The 27,351-nt window shown below is 42.8% G+C and overlaps 1 protein-coding gene across 1 annotated transcript in view; it reads left to right on the forward strand.

Annotated features, from left to right (window-relative positions):
* The window catches only part of PLA2G4A (phospholipase A2 group IVA), an 84,321-nt gene extending 59,983 nt beyond the window's left edge, over positions 1 to 24,338 (forward strand). The window contains exons 7-18 of the mRNA XM_033151387.1: positions 770 to 899; positions 2,385 to 2,521; positions 4,152 to 4,374; positions 6,478 to 6,592; positions 8,243 to 8,380; positions 8,512 to 8,604; positions 11,750 to 11,818; positions 16,479 to 16,721; positions 18,554 to 18,738; positions 19,854 to 20,049; positions 21,110 to 21,267; positions 23,817 to 24,338. Of these exons, the coding sequence (XP_033007278.1) occupies positions 770 to 899; positions 2,385 to 2,521; positions 4,152 to 4,374; positions 6,478 to 6,592; positions 8,243 to 8,380; positions 8,512 to 8,604; positions 11,750 to 11,818; positions 16,479 to 16,721; positions 18,554 to 18,738; positions 19,854 to 20,049; positions 21,110 to 21,267; positions 23,817 to 23,945 (1,816 nt within the window). The 3' untranslated portion in view covers positions 23,946 to 24,338. The remainder of the gene's footprint in view (positions 1 to 769; positions 900 to 2,384; positions 2,522 to 4,151; positions 4,375 to 6,477; positions 6,593 to 8,242; positions 8,381 to 8,511; positions 8,605 to 11,749; positions 11,819 to 16,478; positions 16,722 to 18,553; positions 18,739 to 19,853; positions 20,050 to 21,109; positions 21,268 to 23,816) is intronic.
* Positions 24,339 to 27,351: the final 3,013 nt, after the last annotated feature.

The following is a 27,351-nucleotide window of genomic DNA, read 5'->3' on the forward strand; positions in this document are numbered from 1 at the left end:
TGCTGGAATAACTTAGCATTGAAAATATCAGGTAGGAAGTTGGTATTATCCAAGTTGGTATAATCTTCAGAGGAGGTATTTGACTTGTAATTGACCTATTTAAACTGATGGGATTCAAATGTACCATACTAAGAAATATTTGCAATATTCTAAAAATGTTGCAGATTTTGGGTACATAAAACTAGAAAGCCTAGAAATCTGCTGGAGTATAACCTATAATGTACTGTCAATGATTTTAACTGTTTGGAGTGGTTTTTAAAATAAATTTAAGAATTTACTCCAATCTTTAAAAAAATCCTTGATTTTCCTGGTTTCTGATCTTCCCCACCAGTTTTACCATCACTGTGTATTCACCTATTATACCTAAGCAAAGGGCTTTTGGTTTCTTAACAAATGTATTCTTAAACATTTTCTTTAATTCGTTATATATCATTTCCCAGAAAGCCTTGACCCGTATACATGTCCACCACATATGATAAAAAGTACCCTCCTCCTCTTTGCACTTCCAGCACAAATTTGAACTTGTTTTATACATTTTTGCAATTTTACTTGGTGTTAAACAGGCATAGGCAAACTCCAGCCCTCCAGATGTTTGGGACTACAATTCCCATCATGCCTAGCTAACATGAACAGTGGTCAGGGATGATGGGAATTGTAGTCCCAAACATCTGGAGGGCCGAAGTTTGCCCATGCCTGGTGTTAAATATCATCGGTATATCATTTTCATATAATTTCCTGCTGTAAAACTTGTCTGTTTTTTGCCCGGTAGCTCATCAACAGACCTCCGTTTCAGCATGGCGCTGTGTGATGAGGAAAAGATTTTCCGAGAGCAGCGGAAAACTAAAGTAATGCACCATCTAAACAATTTCCTGGGGACAGACCTCACCTCTACCCGCGATGTAAGTATGGAAGGCTCATGTCAGTAGCCAAGATGGCTGTTGCTGTCAGAATCTCAATAGTGAGTTTTTTTTAATGCAAATACTCATAAAACTACAAAGTTCCGCAACGAAGTACTGAACAGGTGTGTCTATAGTCCAGACTGTTAAAATACCAGCAGCATATCTGGTGCTGAGCATATTTACTGAATTGATTTTGTTAATACTTGGCTTTGAGCTTTATTCTCTGTTCCTGCTATCTATAGTCCTGCGGTTTCTTGTTTCAAAGTTCAACACACTCATTTTCTAGTCTCTGCTGGCAAAATTTGGATGCTGGGATTTGTTTTCTGGAAGTTGTCACATGTTTGGGACTTTATTTTAATCTTAATTTTAAACAAATAGACCAGTCTCCCCCCCCCACACCCTCATTTTTTGTTTCATTTAGGCTTAGGAGAGTGGGAATCTTAGTTTAGATAGTAATGATATCTAATGTAGCATCAAACCCTTTTCTATAAACCTGAAAAAGTGACTGTGGACCACCAAAAAGTGCAGAACGATTGTGAGAGTTGAGGAGACCAGTATCTAAAGAGGATCGGATTGTTAAACCGAGTCAAAAGCAAAATTGCTGTCAGAGGTGGTACCAGTCGAATAACGTTGACAGCTTGTTTTAATTCTACAGCACCGTAAATGTATAATTTGATTTACAAAGCAATATAAAGAGGGGTTAGCTATGTATTTCCACTCTAAGGAGCTTTCACTGTGAATTTTGACAGCAGGGAGGGTGTCAGGGAAATGTCCCCGCTCTCCCCGGCACAACACAGGGTGGTGGAAGGGCTCTTGGGATGCTACAGAGAGCCCTGGCCCCACCTGACCAACAGCACTTCTTCCTCTAGCGGGGAAACAGCGACGTCTCCAGCGGGGAGGGGCAGGCAGTTCCGGGCCTTCGGCGCAGAGGCTCTGGGGGTGCTGGAGTGACGCTGCACTCCCCTCACTCAGCGGGCAGGGAGGGAGACACTCCAGTTCCGGCGCCCCAAATGCGTAGAGGGGTGAAACGTAGGGAAGGGAGGCAGAGATTTGGGATTCCGAAATTCTTATGTTGGGGTCCCAGCCGGAAGGGGCCACTCCCGGATTCTGCGAGTGACTGATACAGACATGTACTTGTAGCTCTGCACTGTAAATAGCATGCACAATAAACCTGTTAAAAGACAGGTCAGAGTCTTGCCTGGTTACTCATGAGCAACCACCCCACGGACGTTACAGAGGGCAACAAAAAAAATGGAAGAGTCAGGCATGGATAGAAAAGAAGAATGGAACAGAATGTTTTTTTTATTTGAAGCTGAGGAATATAGTTCTCACTGACCCACGTTCTTTCTTAGAGGTGATTTTATTGCCTCTAGGTGATCCAGAAACTATCTAGGTCTGTAGGAACAAAAGAATTTCAGTAGATGGAAAAACTAAGCCGCACACAGTGAATGTTTAAAAATCCGTCTTAATTGTATGCTTATCCAGGTACCGGTGATTGCAATATTGGGATCTGGTGGTGGATTCCGTGCCTCAGTGGGGTTTGCTGGGGTGATGAAAGCACTGTATGAATCTGGAATTCTGGACTGTGCAACATATATCGCTGGCTTATCTGGATCCACATGGTATGTTTCCCCACCGAACTGTCCTCATCTCAACTTTCTTATATAATAAGAACTTCCTTCAAATCTCATTCTTTCTACATGTAGGTTAACGTATGAAAAGTTGAAATAGTTTCGAATATAAGGATTTAAATAAACATTTACAATTTTATTTATAGAGAACAAGAAGTATAACAATGTGATAACATAATACTGTATATAAACAGCAGAATGTATCATCTGATGTAATAAACAAGAAATGGTAGTTGAGGGAAGTCAACAGGGAGGGGGGGAATTGGAAAATGTATGTTTTGGATATTTGTTTGGAGAAAAGAAAATTAAAAAGAATTATTTTTTTAAAAAGAAAAGAAATAGTTTTGAATATGAACATCCTGATCTCCTTATCTGCTGATCCTGTTAACCAGTATACAATAAGCAGCACAAAAACGGCGCACACAAATCTACCAAACCATTCCACGTTCTGAATTCTATATTGGTAGTCCAACCAAAGAGAGAGCAATACAAGAAGTCTAACAAAGAAGCCACAAACAGAAAACACATTCCAGTTAGTGCAACAGGACAATCTCAGTCTTTAAATTTCTTTAGCCAGGCTCCTGTAGATATTGATGAAAATAGGTCCAGTCAGATGAAATATCAATGATGATACGCACAGATGTTAATTGATGAAAGGAAGTGCAATCAGATGAAATATTGAAGATGTTACACACAAAAGTTAGACAGGGTGCCGGCGTTTGTCCCCTGTTTCGCCCATGGACAGTTTTGGGCTTCTTCAGTAAATTCTTTCCCAGGGTTTACTGTATTTTCATACATACAAATTTACATGTTACATCTCATCTTAACTAGAACATCTAGTCTTCTTCAAAATATTCTTTCTCAAGGTTTTGGTACATTTACACACTTTCAACTTCATATCCAGTTTCAGTGTCTAGCTTGTGCCTGTGGCCTCTTTTGGTGCTTTAATTCTGTGATTTTAAAATGATTACTGAATGAATGGAATAAAAAAAGGGGGGACCCCTGGACGGTTAAGTCCAGTCAAAGGCGACTATGGGGTGCGGCGGCCATCTCGCTTTGCAGACCGATGGAGCCAGCATTTGTCCACAGACAGCTTTCCAGGTCATGTGGCCAGCATGACTAAACTGCTACTGGCGCATGGAGGACCGTAATGAGTGCCAGAGTGCATGGAAATGCCATTTACTTTCCCACTGCAGTGGTGCCTATTTATCTACTTGCCATGGCGTGCTTTCAAATTGCTAGGCTGGCAGGAGCTGGGACAGAGCAACAGGAGCTCACCCCTTTGCACGGATTCAAACTGCCGACCTTCTGATCGGCAAGCCCAAGAGGCTCAGTGGTTTAGGCCACAGCGCCACACGCGTCCCTACATGAATGAAATATTGCAAGTGTAGGAATCTTTGTAATTGCTTCCTACAGATGAAACTGAAACCCACAAAAATAAGTTTGCTCCCAATTCATGTATTTTACAGTATATTGTATATCCCGCCACCTTGAATTAGCCAGAGGGTGGAGTTAAGGTTAAATATTTTTTATCTTGGTTATAAAACATCTTCAGCTGCTGCTGGAAATGATTTCAAATGTTCTGCTCAGTAACGCTAAACTTGATTGTGGTCATTTGCAGGTATATGTCAACCTTGTACTCTCACCCAGATTTCCCAGCAAAAGGACCAAAGGAAATAAACGAGGAGTTGAGGAATAGTGTCAGTCACAACCCATTGAAGCTGCTCACTCCTCAGAAAGTAAAGCGATATATTGAAGCATTATGGAAAAAGAAGAGGTCTGGGCAGCCTGTTACATTTACAGATATCTTTGGAATGTTGATTGGGGAAACTCTCATCCAAAATGTAAGTTTGCAAATAAAACTTGGAGGCAGGCGCAGGTTTTTACTGTAGCACTGTCGAAAATCAGTGCAAATCAGTAAATCTATCTGTGCTTTTGCATGTGTGATGTCAAGTTTTGTATTATCAGCTTATTTCTCTCTCAACCCTTCAAAAGAATTCACAAAGGCCACATATTTATTTATCAAGTCTCTCCCACAGTGTTTTATGCCATATAATAATGTTACAATTGATGAACAAATTGTGTAACTTCAGTGTCCATTGAGGCAGTGCCCTTTGTTCAAGCCCACAAATATGGCATAAAATTCTATTATGTTGCAGTTCTAAAACAACATTTGTTTATGATGCAAACATTTATGTGGAGATGGAAGAAGGTGCCCTAGCAGCTCAAGTCTGCTCTGTATAAAATCTTTTCGTTCTTTTGACACTGCTGAAATATTTTAAAATTTGCCTTGGCCTTGAATTTTTGTTTATGCTACCACCGCGGAATGTTTTATGATGATGTGGTGTATAATTGGTGCTTTAATGCAGATATAGGATACCTGTGGCCTTCTAGGTGACCTTCAGCTCCAATTCCTATCAGTCTCAATTTGCAATGCCACTGGTTTTAGTTGCCAGTGTGGTATAGTGGTAAAGAGCGGTAGACTCGTAATCTGGTGAACCAGGTTTGCATCTCCACTCCTCCACATGCAGCTGCTGGGTCACCTTGGGCTAGTCACACTTCTTTGAAGTCTCTCAGCCCCACTCACCTCACAGAGTGTTTGTTGTAGGGGAGGAAGGGAAAGGAGAATGTTAGCTGCTTTGAGACTCCTTCGGGTAGTGATAAAGCGGGATATCAAATCCAAACTCCTCCTCCTCCTCCTCTTCCAACATCTGGAGGACCACAGTTTCTCCATTCCTGTTTTAATTACTGTCTTATTGTTGTTTTGATTAACTAAAACATTAATTAAAAAGAGCACTAGCAATTAATCAGCACAATAGTTAATTAAAAAGCCAAGTGAAGGTATCTATTTCCTGTTGGACTGAATTTCACGTATGCTGTTTTGTAGTTTTATTGCTGTTTTAATCTTTGTAAATTGTTTGATAATTGACTCTGGGCCAGGCTTTTGAGAATAGGGTGGGCTTGCTTGGCTTATTATTATCAATCAAATCTCTATAGCGCTCTCCATCTGAAGATCACGGGGTGGTTTTCAATATAAAAACACAAAAATTCATACCACAGTAACAAACAAAAACAATCCCCACCCCCACTGTAGAAGGCCATATAGTTAGCCTGGGGGAAGGGGAATGTTTTTTGCATGGCGCCTAAGTATATGTAATGAAGGTGCCAGGCGAGCCAGTGTGGTGTAGTGGTTAAGAGCGGTAGACTCGTAATCTGGGGAACCGGGTTCGCGTCTCCGCTCCTCCACATGCAGCTGCTGGGTGATCTTGGGCTAGTCACACTTCTTTGAAGTCTCTCAGCCCCACTCACCTCACAGAGTGTTTGTTGTGGGGGAGGAAGGGAAAGGAGAATGTTAGCCGCTTTGAGACTCCTTCGGGTAGTGAAAAGCGGGATATCAAATCCAAACTCTTCTTCTTCTTCTTCTTCTTCTTCTTCTTCTTCTTCTTCTTGGGACAAGCGGGGAGCCACCACAGAAAAGGCCCGTTCTTGTGTCGCCACCCTCCTGAACTTTCGTGGAGAAGGCACACAAAGAAGGGACTCAGGTGGTGACTGCAGTGTCCCTGTTGGTTCATATGGGGAGAGGTGGTTTTTGAGGTATTGCAGTCCTGAGTCATTTAAGATTTTACAGGTCTTAAACCACCACTTTGAATTGGGCCCCGGAAACTAATTGGCAGACAGTGTAGCTGAGCCAGGATTGACGTTATATGCTTAACAACCTGGTTGCTGAATTCTGCACCTACTGGAGTTTCCAAACCATCTTCAGAGGCAGCCCCGCGTACAATGCGTTGCAGTAATCTAACCAAAGGGGGGTTATTGTTTCATAAGTTTTCTGAGAGTAAATTCTGTTGTCCTTTGCCTTCTTGAATGATTTCACAAAAGCGACCAGGTACTAGCTGGATTGCTAACTCTAGTCTTTAAATTACCTGTGCTCTCTTTCTCCCCTGTAGAGAATGAACAACACTTTGTCTGATATGAAAGAGAAAATCAACAAAGCGCAGTCCGCTTTGCCACTCTTTACATGCCTCCACGTTAAACCTGATGTATCGGAACTGATGTTTGCAGGTAGTCAAATCACATCATTTTATATATGTGTATCTGAATATAGGCCAGATAGAAGGATTAAAACAGCCTTATTTAAGCCCCTTCGACTTGATTATTTGTTTCTGCATGTCTCATTTGGCATATCTGATTTAAGCACGTCTGTTGCATTGGCTGCTTTTGCCTTCTGGTCCTGCTCATTTTTTATTTATTTTTTGTCACCGTCCCTGCCAAATCTTGGCATGCACCTCCCAAAAGTTGCCCATAAAAAAGGTTCCCTTCCCCTGAACTTAAATAATCCTCTCTGTCCCACTTAGACTAAAAAGTGTGTTTTGAAGAGAAATAATTACTGTATATTCTGACGTATAAGACTACTTTTTAATCCAGGAAAATCTTCTCAAAAGTCAGGGGTCGTCTTAAACACCGGGAGGAGAATCTGCGGTCAAGTAGATCTCTAACTCTATATTTTAACTGGAAAAGTTGGGGGTCGTCTTATAGGCCCAGTCGTCTTATACGCCGGAAAATACGGTAGTTATCCTTTCATGAGCTGACCTCTGAATTCTTAGGGTTAATCTTGCATTCCTTCTTTATACTTTTACTATTCTGTTTAAAAGAACGTTGCTTAGAAAAGCAATGGATAAAGATATTTGCCAGCTGAGAAGAGTTTTCACAATTCTGGTTGAGTTCCCATTATCCATAATATTTTTATTCCAAGTGGGCATTGATCACACCTATGACTGCTCGTAATTACGATGACTCAGACATAATTTAGACCTATTTCTGGAAAGCTGTTGTGAAATTGCAGAGTTTTAAATGAAAACACATGAACTATGTAGGGTGGAACAAAACAGAGTCTACCGTGGCACCTGTTGCAGCAATGGGTTTTGTCGGGACTTGTTCACAGACCTATTTTCACCTATTAATCTGTAAATATCTTCCCCCGTGCCCCAATTTCAGTCTCACTCTGTGTGGGTGTCATGTATAATTTGCTGAAGGGCATGCCTTAATAACACAGTAAAGTTCCTGGAAGAACGCAGAAAAAGATGAAAAGGGAGATGCAAGGAGGTGCAAAACGAGCTGAGGAAAATAGCAGTATCTGCTTGCCATAGTGAAAGCAAGAATCTGGCTGAATATAGAGGGTGGCATGCAGGGAGGGCGTTCAAAAGCACGCCAGTGCAAGTAGATAAATAGGTACCACTGTGGCGGGAAGGTAAATGGTGCTTCCATGCACTCTGGCTTCAGTTACAGTGTCCCCTTGTGCCAGAAGCGGTTTAGTCCTCCTGGCCACATGACCCGGAAAGCTGTCTGTGGACAAACGCTGGCTCCCTCAGCCTGAAGTGAGATGAGCGCCACAACCCTTTGGCTGGACTTAACTGTCCAGGGGTCCATTACCTTCCCCCTTTTTTTACACTTTACCACATGGGCTAGTAGTTGTTGGCATATATGCAGTTTGGCAAGGAAAGTCAGCAGATAGAAGTCAAGATTCGGTTGAGCCTTGATAATCTTTTGCACACCTCTTCTGTTCCTGTGCTGCATTAAAGAATTTCTTCTTCTTCTTCTTCTTCTTCTTCTTCTTCTTCTTCTTCTTCTTCTTCTTCTTCTTCTTCTTCTTCTTTTGTTTTTCGTCATCGTTCTGTGTTAACCAGTGCCCCTTTTTTATATTTTTCTTTACAGATTGGGTGGAATTCAGTCCCTATGAAATCGGGATGGCTAAATATGGTACCTTTATGCCTCCTAATTTGTTCGGCAGCAAATTTTTTATGGGAACGGTAGTGGATAAATACAAAGAAAACCCTTTGCATTTCTTAATGGGTAAGTAATTGAGTGGATATGTGAGCATTGCCAGAAAGTGAATAATACCCAAGCATCTACCAATATCTTAACAACAACAACAACAACAACAACAACAACAACAACATTAAGTTATATTTCATTTTTTTCAGGTGTCTGGGGAAGTGCATTTGCTATATTATTCAACAGAGTCCTTGGAGTTTCTAATTCTCAAAATAAAGGGCCTACAATGGAAGAAGAACTAGGTAATGTTACGAAAATAAATTAACAAAGAAATTAAACAATAGGCCCAGGACAGAACCCTACAGCACCCCATTTGTCACTTTTCCCCCAGGATGACCTGGGACCGTTCATAAGCACTCTTTTGGTTTGGTCAATCAACCAGCTACAAATCCGCCTAACGTTACCTCATTCAGCCCACATTTTACTAACTTCTCTGCAGTAATATCCTGGGAGACTTTGTCAGAAGCCATACTCAAATCAATATTCACTAAATCCATAACATTCCCCTGGTCTTCCAAGTTTGTAACTCTTGTCATCTCCCTTAAATGTCTGTTGCTTTTCTTTCGGTATTAGCTTTCAGAATGGCTTGAGTAGTGTGAGTAACTGTGAAGCTGGGAAGATTACATGAAAATATGTAAATCTGTCATTGATACTGATCTACACAGATGTAAATTGCATGAGGGCATGACTCTCATAAAAGTCATTGCAATCAAATATACTTATAAGGAACCTATCTGGGGTGGTTGTTGTTTTTTTGGTGCAGATCTAGTTGAGTTAAACATTCCTTTGTGAGTTAAAAGAACTGTTAGGGCGCCAACAAGTTGGCGTGCTGAAGTGCAGCAGTCAGTCAGATAAGCCAAGGTCGAACAGTCCGGGTCAGAAGCCAGCTGAAGTCAGGTATCAGTATGGGGTCAGGAGAAGCCGAAGTCAGAACAGTCCAAGTCAGGAACCAGCCAAGTCAGTCAGAGAAAACCCAGGAGCCAGGAACAAGCCGAGGGTCAGGAACAAGCCAGGAGTCAGGAACAAGCCGAGGGTCAGGAACAAGCCGAGGGTCAGGAACAAGCCGAGGGTCAGGAACAAGCCAGGAGTCAGGAACAAGCCAGGAATCAGGAACAGAACGAGCAAGAGCAACCACGCACTCAGCATATCAGTTGCAGGTGCTAGTGAAGGGAGGAGCTAGCCTTTCTTAAGTAGCTGGCCTGCAACCACGTCTCTTACGAGTTGCAGCTGCCTCTAATTGTTCCCTGCGTCTCTCAGCTCTACGCTCTACAGCTGAGAAGGGAGGAGGGGAAGGGCTGTTTCTCTCCTCACAAGGGCCTGATTCTGGCTCGACTTCCGCCTCCTCCTGTTCTGGTCTTTCCCCCTCTCCATCTGACTCTTCCTCTTCCGAGGAGTGCCGCCACCAGTCTTCTCCAGGTACGAACTCCTCCATTTCCCCAGGTTCTTCCGTGGGTGCAGCCTCACCAGGGGGGGCTTGCCACCACTCCTCCTCATCCGGCTCAACCCTGACAAGAACCATTTAATATTAAGCCTACCCAGTCTGAGACTGTTTCATAAGGATCTTTTGAGATAATATAGGAAGAGTTTTTGAGACAAGCTGAGATGCTTCTAGGGTCAGTAAAAAGCAACAGTCTGTTTCAGACATTCGTTCTTGGTTTCAGAATGAATGTTTATGGAGCTGGGAATGAGAGCCAGTGCCACACATGCCTTACTTACTCCTCCCCTCTTTAATTCCTTCATACTGGTTTGGTTCAAACCACAGTTTCCAGTTGTATATAAAACAGGAAACCCTGGCTTAATGTCTTTTAACCTGGCTTAATATCCTAGTTATCAGATGCCAGTACAAATATACTATTTCATCTTTATCAAAGGGGATGCTGCTGTGGGAAAGACCCAAACCAGAGGCAGAGTTTAGGAAACACTTCCCTCTGCTGATGCTTTTTGAGCTTGGTCCATTTGTTACCTCAGCAAGGTGGTTGCTTTCCATGGCTGGCTTCTCTGTTACCAAGGTGAGATACAGAAATTTCTTATTTTGTGGTCCACATTGTGTAGGTTGCTTCTCCTATCAGCAGCCCCTATGGAAGGGAGAAGGACTGATACGACGCGGCCTACTCACATGTGAAGATATTTTTATTTGTTACAGAGGGTAATGTGGGAGTCAGACATGGGGCAGTGGTTTTGTGGCAGGAACCGCAACACCAAGGTAATCATAGAATCATAGATCATAGAATCATAGAGTTGGAAGAGACCACAAGGGCCATCCAGTCCAACCCCCTGCCAAGCAGGAAACTTGTAGAATGCAGAAACTCAACCTTGATGTGGTTCTGAGAGGCAGGTTTGAAGAGTTCAGCAATAGGGTGAAGTCAAGAAGAGGCTGAGATGGGAGTCTTTGCCTACTAGCACTTCTGTAAGAGCTCTTTTTATGGCCAATAGTATGATATTTTGGCAGCATATGCTTCAGGAAGTGCCTGTCTCCTTGATATTCCAATTTCCTTGTTGTCAAATACGCAGCCTTTTGAGTAAAGGGGTGGGTGGGTAACAAAAGGCCGCCTCTCACCCTGGAAGCATGTCAAGCAAGGCAATCCTAAACCACCATGTTGTATTTGTATTAGTCTGGAAAGCCAAAACATTGTGCATTAAGCTGGCAACTCTCATATAATGCAAGTTAGCCGTGCTTCTCTGCTCAAGCTTAAATTAGTGTTCTTCTCTGCTTGTATATTTCGAATGTGGTAGTGGAAAGAAAAATGAAGGCCTCGTCAGTTGGCCGGGGGGGGGGGGAGTAGTTTTGAAACATATTAATCTCTTGTTTAACTTCCTTCGAGAGACGGTGCTCTGTATTGTAGTTTTAACCGTTGTTGTTGTTCAGTCGTTCAGTCGTGTCCGACTCTTCGTGACCCCATGGACCAGAGCATGCCAGGCACCCCTATCCTCCACTGCCTCCCGCGGTTTGGCTAAACTCATGCTAGTCGCTTCGAGAACACTGTCCAACCATCTTATCCTCTGCCGTCCCCTTTTCCTTGTGCCCTCCATCTTTCCCAGCATCACGGTCTTTTCTAGGGAGTCTTCTCTTCTTATGAGGTGGTCAAAGTATTGGAGCCTCAGCTTCAGGATCTGTCCTTCCAGTGAGCACTCAGGGCTGATTTCTTTAAGGATGGATAAGTTTGATCTTTTTGCAGTCCATGGGACTCTCAAGTGTCCTTTAGCTTGGTAATCTGCTGGTTTTATGGATGTGGAAAATCCTTTTGTCATAAAGTTAGCTTCGGATTGCTTAATTGTTTTATTCCAACATTACTCTCTCCTTCCAAGAACTTGCACAGCTCCTTTGATAGCCATTTTACCAACCCATCCATTTAAGGTACCAAAACCTTCCTTTGTTTATTTCCACAGACAATATCAGGGTACGGCACCTAGTGAGCAACGATTCAGACAGCGATGATGAGTCACAGGGACCAAAAGGTAAGAAAGGTCACCAGACGTGATACTTCATACAACTATTTTTACTGGCGCGTCCCACTAAAGCAAGACATCATGAAAAGGAGAAAATTCAGGTGGTATTTAGGACCTGAGAAAGGAATAGTCGGCTTTTGGATTAACTGTTTCCTGGTGCTTCATAAAGTTGGGGAAGGTGGAGGTGGTTGGGTGGTGTGTGTATGTGTGTGAGTGTGTGTGTGTGTCAAGATGAAATGTGAGACCTTTTTTGGTGGCAGATCAGAGCACAGTGGCACCTTGGTTCTCAAACTTAATCCATTCCAGAAGTCCGTTCCATAACCAAAGCGTTCCAAAAGCAAGAAAGTAAGTACAGTGGTACCTCAGGTTAAGAACTTAATTCGTTCCGGAGGGCCGTTATTAACCTGAAACTGTTCTTAACCTGAAGCACCACTTTAGCTAATGGGGCCTCCCGCTGCTGCTGTGCCGCCAGAGCATGATTTCTGTTCTTATCCTGAAGCAAAGTTCTTAACCTGAAGCGTTATTTCTGGGTTAGTGGAGTATGTAACCTGAAGCGTATGTAACCCGAGGTACCACTGTAATGCAAAATGGATTAAACTGTTCCGGACTTTTAAAAACAACCCCTGAAACAGCAATTTAACATGAATTTTACTATCCAACGAGACCATGTATCCATATAATGAAAGCAATAAACAATGTACGGCAGTCACACAGTCAGTCAGTCAGTCAGTAGCTGGACTGGGTTCCACACAGTCATAGTCACAAAACAAAAAAAGAGCCACAAAAATGCAAAATGAACAGCAAAAACAGACAGACCTCAGCGTAACACTCAAAATGGAAGTGTGGCACTCATAACGGAAGTGTGGCAATCAAATCGGAAGCGCAACACTCAAAACGGAAGTCTGGCACTCAAAATCGGAAGCGTAGCACTCAAAACGGAGCACGCTTGGCTTCCAAAAAAAGCTCGCAAACTGCAACACTAACTTCCGGTTTTGCAGTATTTGGGTTCCAAGTTGGTTGAGTACCAAGGCGTTTGAGAACCAAAGTACCACTGTACTGCTGATGGAGCTGTTCTTCTGTGGAGGAGACCTGACCTCTGCCCAATGTCTTGGGCTTTCACAGGTGCAGTAACTATTGACCAGCCAAGACTCTCCATGTTCCTAAGCCAGTCCATTGCCAAGTGAAGCCTGGAGCTTGTGCAACCAAAATAGGTCTCCTCACTTTCCATCTGGCAGGACTTTGGATGGAGCACTGTCAGCAGTGACTCCAACTAATTTTTGAAATAGTTGAAATAGTCGAGAGTCACTTTGTGAATCACATGTTCTTGATGAACCAGGCTGTGGTTCATTAGAAACGTCTGGGTTATTTATGAAACCTGGAATGAGAATTCTCTTTACGGTCAAAGGAGGGCCCACCCTTCTGAACAATATCAGGCAAGGACAGTATGGCTCTGTGCGTGTTATGCCTTCCAGGGGAACATTAAGACTTGCGTGTGCCTCTCTCAATTACATCAGTAACAAAAAAGCTCAGCTGGGCAGATAAGATCTCCCTTTTGGCCAGGCAGTTTCCCCTTCTACTTTTCCACATGCAAATCAGTTCCATTTTCTCACATCTACTTTTGTCACGGAAGATTTTTCCTTATGGCATATCAGTAAAGTGAGGAAAATGAGCCTTCCTTCCTTCCTTCCTTCCTTTTAAGACAGAAGCAGATTAGTATGTCCTTTTTATTTGTTTGTTTGTTACACAAGACAATCTTTAATAAAAACTTTTTTTAAAAAAAAATGTAGTACCTCGGGTTTCGAACTTAATTCATTCCAGAGGTCCGTTCTTAACCTGAAACTGTTCTTAACCTGAGGTACCACTTTAGCTAATGGGGCCTCTTGCTGCCGCCACGCGATTTCTGTTCTCATCCTGAGGTAAAGTTCTTAACCCGAGGTACTACTTCTGGGTTAGCGGAGTCTGTAACCTGAAGTGTTTATAACCTGAGGTGTTTGTAACCTGAGTTACCACTGTACTTATTGCTAGAAGCCCTTTGGGTTTTTTGTTTTGTTTTGTTTTGTTTGCTTGTTTGTTTGTTAAGGTATGCATTTGTATTTTGCCGCACCAAGGGACTTTTCAGAGTGACTCAGAACAGAAAATAATAAATGATCAATCAGAACAATCAATCAGGACTTTTATTGGCAAATAAGAGCCAGGAAGGGAAAGGTTTTCATTAGGAAATTGTCACAGCCCCCCTATCATGGCACATGTTCCAAACTGGGACCCCACAGCTGCTTTCTTGTCAGAATAAAAGTGGCCAGTTTAAGTAAACGTCTTGCTTATCACAGCACATAATTTAACATATAGAAAATATTAAAAATAATAATAGAAACAGTAGCATCAGATTTCAGCCCAAATACTTTGCATCCTTAAAAAATTATTGTGGGTATTTTTCAGAAATTACAGCTGGAGTCCTAGGCATACTTACATGGGAGTAACTTCTGTTTAACTTGATGTGACTTTCTTCTAAGTAAACATATATAGGATTGAGCTTAAAAGGTAAAGGGACCCCTGACCATTAGGTCCAGTCATGGACGACTCTGGGGTTGTGGCGCTCATCTCGCTTTATTGGCCGAGGGAGCTGGCGTATAGCTTCTGGGTCATGTGGCCAGCATGACAAAGCCGCTTCTGGCGAACCAGACCAGTGCATGGAAACACCCTTTACCTTCCCGCCGGAGTGGTACCTATTTATCTACTTGCACTTTGACGTGCTTTCAAACTGCTAGGTTGGCAGGAGCTGGGACCAAGCAACGGGAGCTCACCCTATCACGGGGATTCAAACCGCCGATCTTCTGATCGGCAAGCCCAAGGCTCTGTGGTTTAACCCACAGTGCCAGCTGGATAGAGCTTAGGGGTCCATAATTTTTGGCTGCCCTTGAGATAGGCCAAAGACTCTTCCACTCCCCTTGGAGTCATTATTCTGTTTCAGATTGCCCACTCAGTCTCTTTCAACTCTCAGGATGCCGGACGCATCTCTGCTGCAGTTCTGTGGCGGGGAAGGAACATTGGAGAGAGGGGTCACTTTGAGCTGGAAAGTGCCCAGAGTTAAAACGGTTCCATGCCTCACCTGCAATTTCTTCTCTTAAAATTGCAGCCTCGCGGGACTTCTTTCTTTAACAAGTGAAAGTCTGCCGAAGCATCGCTACCTGAGTTTGTGTGCTGTGTGCGGTATGCCCTTCAGGCATTGCCAGAGCCCAAAGGCATCTCTATTTAACTTTCTGTAGGAGAGGTAGTTTTATTAAGACATTAATTCAAGCACAGTTGTATTGGCATGTTACGTTACATGCTGAAGTTATATAAATACAGTTTTTTATGGGTTGGGGCCGCAGGGGTACGCATACCCCTAAACATTTTGTGAATCTTTGTACTTTTGTCCATTTATTGTATTCATTTTTCCCAATTAGATAGATAGATAGATTACAGTAGATATACACACAGTACTTTTTTCTAAAAAAAAATGTTTAGGGGTACTCTCATTTTGAAAATCACCATTTTATAGACTATATATATATATATATATATATATATATATATATATATATATATATATATATATAATAAATTGTCCAGTAGCACCTTAGAGACCAACTAAGTTTGTTCTTGGTATAAGCTTTCATGTGCATGCACACTTCTTCAGATACACAGTGTATCTGAAGAAGTGTATCCTAAACATTTTTAAAGAAAAAAGCACTCGATCTATCTATCTTTCTATCTATCATCTATCTATCTATCTATCTATCTATCTATCTATCTATCTATCTATCTATCATCTATCATCTACCGTATATTCCGGCGTATAAGACGACCCCCAACTTTTCCAGTTAAAATATAGAGTTTGAGATATACTCGTCCGCAGATTCTCCACCCGGTGTATAAGACGACCCCCCGACTTTTGAGAAGATTTTCCTGGATTAAAAAGTAGTCTTATACGCCAGAATATACAGTATCTTTCCATGATTCATTTTACATATCTTAAATCCCTGCATATTTCACAGAAACTATACCATTCAGTATTCTGTTATTACATCCATCATAACTTATTTACACTGTTGAATTTATCTTAATTTTGTCAGCTTTTCCAGCTGTACACAGTTATTCCCATATATTCAATAAACATTTTCCAGTCTTCTCTAAATGTATTTTCTTCTTGATCTTTTATTCCATATGTTAACTCTGCAAGCCGTGCATATTCTGTCAGCTTTCTTTGGTTGGAACCTTGCTCATTTTCCATTTTTGGGCTAACAAAACACGGGCCGCAGTAGTGGCATACATAAATAACCTTTTTTGTCACCTGGGAATTTCAATCTGAATTATCCCCAACAGAACGGACTCTAGTTTTTTTTTTTGGGGGGGGGGATACTTTTAAACATTTTTTTCAATTCATTATGAATCATTTCCCAATCCCCTTTTACAAGTCTACCACATGTGAAAAAACATTCCCTCATCCACTTTGCATCTCCAGCACTTATCGGATTCAGTCTTATACAAGCCTACTCGGAGTTAAATACCATCTGTAAATCATTTTCAAGTAGTTCTCCTTCAAAGAATAGCATGCTGTGAACTTCAAATCACTTTTCCAGAGTTTTCCCCTTATGCTGAAGTTCTTTCTGCTCCTACTTGGTCTCTACAGGCTCAGAAAACCCTGATGCTGAGAAAGAACGTGAACAGAGCAACCAGGAGAGCTGGGTTCAGCGGATGTTTATGGCTCTGGTGGGCGACAGCGCCCTTTTCACCACCCGGGAAGGACGTGCAGGCAAAGTACACAACTTCATGCTGGGCCTGAATCTCAATACTTGCTACCCGTATTCTCCTTTGGCCAGCTACGGTGCTCAAGAATCTGTGGACGAGGATGAAATGGATACTGCTGTCGCAGGTAAGTGCATGCACTTTTATTTATTCTTCCTCTCTCGTGAAAGCGTCCGAGTATGTGAATGGCAAATGTGTTACCTGGTGTGGGAGACCCATTTTCAGTGGGTCCAGTTAGGTCTTGTCGCAGAGGACTCTGGGGTTGCGGCGCTCATCTCGCTTTATTGGCTGAGGGAGCCGGCAAACAGCTTCCGGGTCATGTGGCCAGCATGACAAAGCCGCTTCTGGCGAACCAGAGCAGCGCACGGAAACGCTGTTTACCTTCCTGCCAGAGCGGTACCTATTTATCTACTTGCACTTGACGTGCTTTCGAACTGCTAGGTGGGCAGGAGCTGGGACCAAGCAACGGGAGCTCACCCCATCGCAGAAATTCGAATCGCCGACCTTCTGATCAGCAAGCCCTAGGCTCTGTGGTTTAACCCACAGCGCCACCCACATCCCATCAATAGCTATTATCCATTGTAAATACATGGAGCTTCCATGTGCAAAGGGAATATGCCTAATCGGGACGTGAGAGAGAGAGGTCACTGCTTCTGAACTCCACAGATGCATGTGGCTGGTCCCTAATGGCCATAATGCACTTTTTTTAAATCAAATAGTCAAAAAATATTGCTCTCTTTTAAATTGTTAGGAGTCCATTTTCAATGAATGTATGAACTTCCCTGAGGTCACTGGAAATAGAACTAGACATTCTGTGGCACAGTGTTTACCAGTTTTCACCGCTAAGACTTACCACATTAAGATAATTGAAGTCTGAATGGGGAACTAAGCCATTTAGGTGCATAACGTAGGAAGTTTGTAGTCATGGATCTCCATATTACATCATTCATGCTTGGAGCCACATCAACGGCACAGTATCTCAAAATAACAACAATTATGCCTTGTTTTAAAAGTCATTAGGTAAGATGGAATTTCCTGCCATCGTGCAATTGTGCTCAGATTTTACAATAGTGCCACCTTCTATATCTCTGTTCAGTGGGACATTCGCCCACTGAACAGCCTGAACATTCAAATAACTCAGGAACATGCAGAAAAGCACATTCTTCTTTTAAGTGGCCGCACCTCATCATTTCCATCTGTGCTCTGCTAAATATTTTTTTAACTTATTGTAGATGTTTATAACTATCTAATCCTAATATTTGAAGAAAGTAAAAGTGGACATCCATCTTAAACAGTAGAATGCTGAAAAATGGTAGGGAAAATATATTGGATGGCAGCTTTAGGCTTTGAGTGGATCTTTACACAATTTTCTAACTACACACATGAGGTCAGTATGTGCTTTTGGGTGGCCTGTTGACTGTGGCCTGGTTCAGAATATCTTTCAAGGCTCCATAAACCTACAGTGGTACCTCGACTTACGAATTTAATCCGTTCCGAATGCACATTCGTAGGTCGAAAAAAGCGATTTCCCCATAGGAATGCACTGGAAACGAAAAATTCAGAAAAATTCGTAAGTCGAGTAAACCGCATCTAAAATTCATAAGTCGAGTAAACCCCATCTAAAACCGCCAACGGATGTCCATTCGTAAGTCGAAAAATTCATATGTCGAGTAATTCGTAAGTCGAGGTACCACTGTATTAGAAATGAAAATGTGATGGTTTGTTTCAGACAATTGCCCAAAGATTCATAAACCATATTTGGTTGAATACCACCCATAGAGGGTTTTACAATATTTGCTTAGCATTAGAAAATAGCTCACACCATGCGTTTAATATTCGTTAAATTATTTTAAATTTGCATTTCAAACATTTTGAGATGTGAGATATAGATACAGATGAGAATTCTGTTTTAGAATTGTGTTCTTTAACAAATGGCGTCGTTTGTCTCATTCTGCCCAGATCCTGATGAGTTTGACAGGATAATGGAGCCATTGGATGTAAAGAGCAGAAAGATTCACATTGTGGATAGTGGGCTTACATTTAATCTGCCATATCCAATTATCTTAAGACCACAACGAGGGGTTGACCTTATCATCTCATTTGATTTTTCGGCACGTCCCAGCGATTCTAGTCCTCCTTTCAAGGTGAGAAATCCAGGACAAAGCAATTTGTGCAGAGGAAGTGCTAAATAAGAATGTTTTTTCCCCCTCCCCCCACACAAAGCTTGTTTCATAATGATGATTGGTTGTTTTCAAGAAGTCCTTGTGCAAATGGAATGACTTCTGCTCACCCAATGGAATTTTCTCTCCCTCTACTCCCCTCCCGCCATGCGTGCCCCCTCTCCCCAAACTGCACACACACAAATATGCTCTACACCAGGGGTGGCCAACTCCCAAGGGACTGTGATCTACTTACAGAGGTAAAAACTCGCAGTGATCTTTTGGGGGGTTCAGGTCAAAGTTGTTGAGCTTTTTTGGGAAGGAGGAAAGCCCCATTTTTTAGGCATTCAGGTCAAAGTTGTTGTTGTTGAGCTTTTCTAGGGAGAAGGAAAGCCTTGTTTTTTGGGGGTGCAAAAAATTAGCTTTTTTTAGGGGAGCCAAAGTTGTTGAGCTTCTTTGGGGGAGCCTGTGATCTTCCAGTGATCTACTGGTAGATCACGATCAGCCTGTTGGACGTGCCTGCTCTACAGATTAGGGAGGAGCAGTCCTGTTGCACAATCAGAAGTCATTCCCCCCTTGTGCAAAGACATAGAATTGTAGAGTTGGAAGGGACCACGAGGGTCGTCCAACCCCCTGCAGTGCAGAAACATTTTGCCCAACCAGGGGCTCGAACCCACAAACCTGAGTCTCGTGCTCTACCAACATCCGTGGATTCAACCCAATATGCGAACATGGAGCTGCCATTTTTGGTGTCAGTTCAACAACACCATGAGTCTGCCAGGTAAACGTGGGAACTGGTCCATTATCTTGCTGCCAGCATGTTACATGCTATTCTTGTATAAATATAAATGGCAGCTCTAAATTTGTGTGCATTTGATGCATGCACAACCATGCACACATGTGTCATGCTTGGAACCGGAAGGGAGCAGAACAGGCTTATGCGCACAGTGACCTGGAACATAACTCCCCGCCTAAATGGAGATTTGCCTGTACTCTGTTTCCATTATTTATAACTAAGGTGACCACATATAATGTCATTTCTGCCTGTCCCGGCCTTCCTTTTCTCATTGCTTTTTCTTTCTTTCTTTCTTTCTTCCTAGGAAATTTTACTTGCTGAAAAATGGGCGAAAATGAACAACCTTCCTTTCCCCAAAATAGACCCAAATGTTTTTGACCGCGAAGGCTTGAAGGAGTGCTACGTCTTCAAACCCAAGAATCCTACTTCTGACATAGACTGCCCAACAATTATCCACTTTGTTTTAGCCAATATAAATTTTAGAGAATACAAAGCGCCAGGTCAGTAGGCTAAAACGACAACACAAAATTAATCCTGTTATCTAAAGATACTGTTACAGTACACTTTAATCTTTCTCTCTATGTGTCTTTTCTCTTAATTATGTGCATGGTTTTTTTACTCACCTCTTCATCATCACCAGCATCATTATTTCTCATTTCCCCCAGACTGGGACTCAAGGTGGTTTACTAATTTACTTTTACTAAATCGGGTCCTCCCTTAAAGAGGGCACGTATTGTGGTGAGACCTGGCAATCAACCCCCTGTGTTGTGGGTGGGGTTTGATTGACAGCCACAACACCCAATCAGTAGGTCCCTCAATGCAGGGCTCAATCTGGCCAATGGGACGCAAGCTAAACAGACCGAGGGACCTATAAATACCCATGCACACGACTCTTTCGGTGCGTGCATCGGAACACCCACACACCTCTCCCTACTTTTAGGGCTTGTACGCTTGATCTCGCTATGCCGTCATGTGTCATCTGTCGTTGGGACAGGGGCATGGCAGGAATTTTCCCCACTTGGCTGATTGGCTGTTGCCATTTGGGTTTCACCTGCCACGTAGCAAATCATCACAACTTGTAAGGTTGCGGATAGGCTCTGGTTCAGGTGAAAGGGATGGGAGAACGCTCTCGCCATCCCTATGTGAAAGGTATTCCGTTAAAGGAATCCAGGGACTCAATGGTTTGGTCAACACCTGAGAGGGGGTTGTGCCTGTGCCTGAGTCCGGGGGGGGACATTTGGGTGGCGGATACAGCATGTCTCTGGCTTTCCGCATATCCGGGTGTTCACCCTTGGCCGACCTATGCTGGAACCCTGGGTCAGCGCTACCTGCGGAGCAGGGTGCTAGTCGAACCAGAGCCTATGCAACCACTCACTTGCTGTAATCAATAAAGTCGTGGCCTAAATTATGCCAAAAACCAAACCAAAATTTGAGTCCTGTCTGCATTTATTTGGGGTGAGGTTAAAAGGTCTGAACACGCAAATAGATATTAAACTGTGGTATATCAACTGGACAGTTTGCCCTTTAAAATGCCTACTTTCGTTGTGGTCTACCTAACAGGTGTTCCAAGGGAAACTCAAGAAGAGAAAGATTTTGCTGAGTTTGATATTTTCGATGATCCCGATACACCGTTCTCCACCTTCAACTTCCAGTACCCTAATGAGGCCTTCAGCAGACTGCACGATCTAATGGAGTTTAATACCCTGAACAATTTAAATGTATGTTTAATGCACAACTTGCTTCAATTCAAAGATGCTTTGTGGAAGTGAAGTGGTGGTTCTTAATGACTTTTCCACCCTCTGCGTGCAGGTTTTTCTGGGTGTGGTGCCACAACCCTCTGATTTATGTTTATTCTTAAGAGGGCTGCTTATCACTTTCAAGATCTGTTTTTTTTTAATTATTTGTATTTCACAAAGAAAACACTTCCAGTGAGTGTGATACAAAGGAATTGCTGTAAAAGAGGAGCCAGGACACTTTTAAGAGTGGGGTTATGCCTTAGCTGTGTTCAAAGGGTTCCTGGAATTTGCTCTGTACACCAGGGTAAGTTCTTGCAGGCAGATTTGGGTGTAGAAGACTCAAATGACGGGTTTTCTATTTGGCATTGCCGCGTAAAGTACCTCATGTGGAAAGAAAATTAAATGAAAGTAGTAGTGCTTTTTTCCCTTTCTGCTGTAGATGCCCAAATGGACAGTTAGAATGTGATCAAAACATGCCACCTACTGGTTAAATTCCATTCTGTATTTCTTTTGTAAAAATACAAATAAGGATCAAAATAGGTTGGTTGCATGAAGAGCGAGAGATCCATTCCAAGTTTAAATGATAACATTTTCACCAGAAACATCAACGTAATTTGTCCATGCTGATGAAAATGTCCCCCCCCCCCGTTGTATACAATCAGATATACAATCTACCTCTATGTAGGTATGGATGCTTGTGTGTGTGTGTGTGTGTGTGTGTGTGTAAATTGCTATCCTGAGAATACATATTTCCAGTGGTGAAACCCTTACAGTTACACTTTCAGAGCCTAATTACTAGTGAATCTTGTGCAGCTGCTGTCTGGAGAATAAATGTCTCCCATGAGTTCACCAGCTCTGCTGCAGGACAATAATTTCAGGGTAATAATAATAATTTTATTATTTATATGCCACCCATCTGACTGGGTTGTCACACCCACTCTGGGTGGCTTCGAGCATATACAGAAACATAATAAAAAATATCAAACATTAAAAAAACTTCCCTATACAGGGTTGCCTTCAGATGTCTTCTAAAAGTCAGATAGTTGTTTATTTCCTTAACATCTGATGGGAGGGCGTTCCACAGGGCGGGCGCCACTACCGAGAAGGCCCTCTGCTTGGTTCCCTGTAACTTCACTTCTCGCACTGAGGGAACCGCCAGAAGGCCCTCGGAGCTGGACCTCAGTGTCCGAGCTGAATGATGGGGGTGGAGACACTCCTTCAGGTATACAATACCAGGCTGTTTAGGGTTTTAAAGCTCATCACAAACACTTTGAATTGTGCTCGGAAATGTACTGGGTGCCAATGCAGGTCTTTCAGGACCAGTGTTATGTGGTCTCGGTGGCCGCTCCCAGTCACCAGTTCGGAGAAGACTTGCTTTATAACATTTAAACAGTTTTCATTGATAAAAATGTACCCAAGGCATGCAAATCCACCTGTCATTTGAAGAAAGGGGAAGGAATGCATGTTTATTACCTGATTTTCCTGGTTATGCAAAGAAGACAAATCGGGCAAATAGCATCTGCATCTGATGACGTTTGGTTGTTAGTTGGTTTCTTCTGCGGCATGTTTACCGTATTTTTCGCTCCATAGGACGCTCCGGACCATAGGGCGCACCTCATTTTTAGAGGAGGAAACAAGAAAAAAAATATTTTTCTGGTTTTCCTCCTCTAAAAGCCCTGTTTTGTTTTGTTTTTTTGTTTTGTTTTTGAGGATCAGCTAAAAGTTTTGCAGCTTTTTTCAAAGGGAAAAGCCCTGGGGTTTGGGGGTTTTTTTTTTGAGGATCAGCTAAAGGTTTTGCTGCTGTTTTTGCAAAGGCAAAAGGCCTTTTTTGAGAATCAGCTAAAAGTTTTGCAGCTTTTTTTGCAAAGGGAAAAGCCCTGGGGTTTGGGTTTTTTTTTTTTTTTTTGAGGATCAGCTAAAGGTTTTGCAGCTTTTTTTGCAAAGGGGGAAAAGCAAAGCTCCTTTTGCAAAGGGGGAAAAGCAAAGAGGAAAAGCCCCATTTTTATGGGGTTTAACTCACATTTCTGAAAAATCTTAAGGAAAGGGAGCCTTTTCTACTGTTTCCAGACAGATAATCTAATCAGCCAGTCACATGTCCTGGGGAAACAAACAACCTCCCTCTGCAGCACATTCAACAAAGGAGGGCGGGGCTGAAAGGGAGCCGGGGACTCTTATCTCTCTCCCGATCTCTTGCTGATCAGCTGCTGAGCGGGTCCTTTCAACACTCCCTTTTCTCTTTGTAAAATAAAAAGCACAATCTGCTTTTGGCCCCTGGGCAATTCAGCTCCAGGGACCACCATTCGCTCCATAAGACGCACAGGTATTTCCCCTTACTTTTTAGGAGGAAAAAAGTGCGTCTTATGGAGCAAAAAATACGGTACATGCTTTGAAAAACCGTCCACGTAAGCAAGCCCTTCACACCCACTTAGCATGTGGTGGCTTCCGGAAGAGGCAACTGCTGTAGACATGACATATCCTGCATCATCAAGTGCTACTAATGAGTTCAATGTTGTTTTGATTCTGTTTTGCAGATAGTCAAGCAAGCAATAGCGGACAGTATTGAGTACAGAAGACAGAACCCGTCGCGCTGCTCAGTATCCCTCAGCAGCGTCGAGGCAAGGAGGTACTTCAACAAGACTCAAAGCAACAACCATACATAGGGACAACACATTGCAGGCTTCGTTACCCAGAGCAGAGTCTTCCTGGATTGGTTGGACAGACGTCGTGATGAAGAAAATTGCTTCTGGTATAAACAGTGCAGAAACACAATGTGGGCGTTTTATAGACTTTAAAATGGCACTGAGTTATCTTACGGTCATGACAATATCCTAAGCCACCTGTCAAGGCAGCTCATGTGTGCATACAAATGTGCAGCAATAATCGCTAGAAAATTTTGATACCATTGTCTGATGATGAGTTCGTGCTAATATGCTCTGTGTACAAAACGCCAGTTCACTCGTACACTAGCACCAGTGGGAATATAATTGGCTTCTTTAAAATGTTACTGTTTATTTTTTTATTACATATACATAGATAACGGCTGAATATTGTTTCTTGTTATTCTTTAACTTGGTAAAAAGGGCTAGACTTTTCTTTTTTCAAGCAAGGTTGAAAATTCTGGGATGGGGTCTGAAAGGTCACTCTGGTGGTGGCGCAGAAAGCACTTTATCTACAACCCTTTCACTTGTCTTCTGCGGTAATATTGTAGTGTGCGAAAGAGCAACGAAAGGAAAATCTCCATAAAGTGATTTCTTGCTGCTCGCTGACTGTCTCAGTTTGCTACATGAAACCATTTTGCGCACCCTTCCTTCATGGGATTAGAACAGGCATGGGCAAACTCGGCCCTCCAGATGTTTTGGGACTACAACTCCCATCATCCCTAGCTAACAGGACCCAGTGGTCAGGGATGATGGGAATTGTAGTCCCAAAACATCTGGAAGGCCGAGTTTGCCCATGCCTGGATTAGAATCACATGAGGGGGAAACCAGGGCCCAGATGGGTGGCTCCACTCCATCGCATTGCACCCTTGTCACCCCTGTAACTGTCCACAGGTTTTAGGGGATAGTCTGCAGTGAGGAGCCTGCTTCATTCATGCTGGTTCCTGACATAATTTTGAACTTTGGTCACACAGGGTTCTAAATATTAGGGGGATCGTACACATGTGCAGCAGACTGGCCACTTCAGACCTTCTCCTCAATGTGTGGACAGGGTGGGGGAATGTAGATGTGGAATTGGGGCCAGTAAGCATGACCCCCCCCATTCCTCCCCTCACACAGTGGGGCATAACATCTGAATGGCGCTATAGTCTTTTCCCCTTCTTTCATACTATCATACTGGATGCGGGTGGCGCTGCGGTCTAAACTACTGAGCCTCTTGGGTTTGCCGGTCAGAAGGTTGGCGGTTTGAATCCCCGCGACGGGGTGAGCTCCCGTTGCTCTGTCCCAGCTCCTGCCAACCTAGCAGTTCAAAAACACGTCAGTGCAAGTAGATAAATAGGTATCGCTGTGGCGGGAAGGTAAACGCCGTTTCCGTGTGCTCTGGTTTCCGTCACGGTGTCCCGTTGTGCCAGAAGCGGTTTAGTCCTGCTGGCCACATGACGTGGAAAGCTGTCTGTGGACAAACACCGGCTCCCTCAGCCTGAAAGCGAGATGAGCGCCGCAACCCCATAGTCGCCTTTGTCTGGACTTAACCGTCCAGAGGTCCTTTATACTACCATTCCTATGTAGCCCTGTGCCACTGTTGGAATATGCAAGTCTTTTATTTGTATCTGATTGGTTGAATGTTTAGGTTGTTCCAAGGCTATGTGGCTAAGGTGCCACTCATGCATACTTGGAATGAGACACTTGCTGCTGAAAGCTTCTATTTTTTGCACTACTGGAAGCTTTGAAGAGTTAACTACATGGTGCTGCCACTAGCACCTGGGATGTCGTGAGGCTGTGTGCCTGGAGCTGGATGATACACATTCTGGAAGGGCCGCAGAGCCCTTTGGCATGCTGAAGACGTTTTCAGTAGCAACGGCAGGTAACACATTGGGCAGCAATAAGATTATATACTGCAAGCAAAAGAAATGTCCCTTCCTGGTTACTTACAAAGCCTTGTTTCAAACCTCGGAAAACAAAGAAACGGTGCCTTTGAGAAAAGGACTAAGGGCTAATTAAAGTGTCATATTTTAGAATTTTGTTTTCAGGATAAGATTGAAATATGGTGGACCAGTTCTCTGCAGTTGACCACGAGTCCTCTTCGCCAGAGAGCTCACAGTGATCTATGAGCAAAATGATCTAGCTGATTTGCTCTTCATGGTGGACTGACTTTCCCAGACATTCCCATAACTACTGTAAATAAGGTTTTCATTATGGTTTTGTTGGATATTTTATGTCTAGCTGCCTCCTTTGTTTCACCCCACAAATGCATAATGCAGTAACCATAACCATTAATCACTAGCACTGTACCCCAGTTCTGCAAAACGAGGATGAATTCATATACACCTTTTCCCCCACTTGATGGTTGTAGTTATTTCATGGAAGCCTGATTATTGGAGATAAATCAACACATTCAAGAAATTCTGTCAGTAAAGGTACATTTTACCAATGACGACTTTATCACCATATCCATAGCTTCTTAATTGTTTGTCTGAATTCAACCGTGGTCTTTTGTGTTAATTTGCTTTTACTGTCAGAATTTCAGCTAATGGCTAATGGTTCTGGTTTGTCTCCCAAGGTGCCACTGGGCTGTTAAATCTAAGCCTAACAATGTTATTGTGCCATAAACTTTCATGGCCAGAGTCCCATTTTTTGCATAGATACCCGGAGTTCAGAGAGGCGGCACTTTATTGAAGCCAAAAAGCCAAGCAATCAAAGAGACAAAAGGCTTGTCATTATGCGGAACATATATAAATTACTCTGTCGTGTTCCTTGTTTTTATTTATTTATTTATTTAAGACTGTAAGCTGCTTTGTGGAAGTCAGAATCAAATAAATCCAGAATCCAGTCCAAATGAATGCAAGATACAAACATCTGGGTGTGACCCACTCCTGATGTATGCCACATTGATGTGGTCTTCCATTGAGACTCCCCAGACCAAGTCTCTCACCAGCAACCCTGCTCTGTATTCTCTTTGAATGCAGCCAGTTAAGAGCGGTAGACTCGTAATCTGGGGAACCGGGTTCGCGTCTCCACTCCTCCACATGCAGCTGCTGGGTGACCTTGGGCTAGTCACACTTCTCTGAAGTCTCTCAGCCTCACTCACCTCACAGAGTGTATGTTGTGGGGGAGGAAGGGAAAGGAGAATGTTAACCACTTTGAGACTCCTTCAGGTAGTGATAAAGCAGGATATCAAATCCAAACTTCTCTTCCTCCTCCTCCTCCTCTTCTTTCTTCTTTCTTTCTTTCTTTCTTTCTTTCTTTCTTTCTTTCTTTCTTTCTTTCTTTCTTTGCTTTCCCCTACCTGGAATTTAACTTTCAACCGTGATAATGGCTACTGTTAGCTTGTGAGATCCCTTTGGTAACAACTACCTCCTAATTTGAAACATTGATCCTGAGAAACAAATGACTTAAGCCTTCCATGGTG

Source organism: Lacerta agilis, chromosome 6 (genome assembly GCF_009819535.1).
Source record: "Lacerta agilis isolate rLacAgi1 chromosome 6, rLacAgi1.pri, whole genome shotgun sequence".
Classification (NCBI taxonomy): Eukaryota; Metazoa; Chordata; class Lepidosauria; order Squamata; family Lacertidae; genus Lacerta; species Lacerta agilis.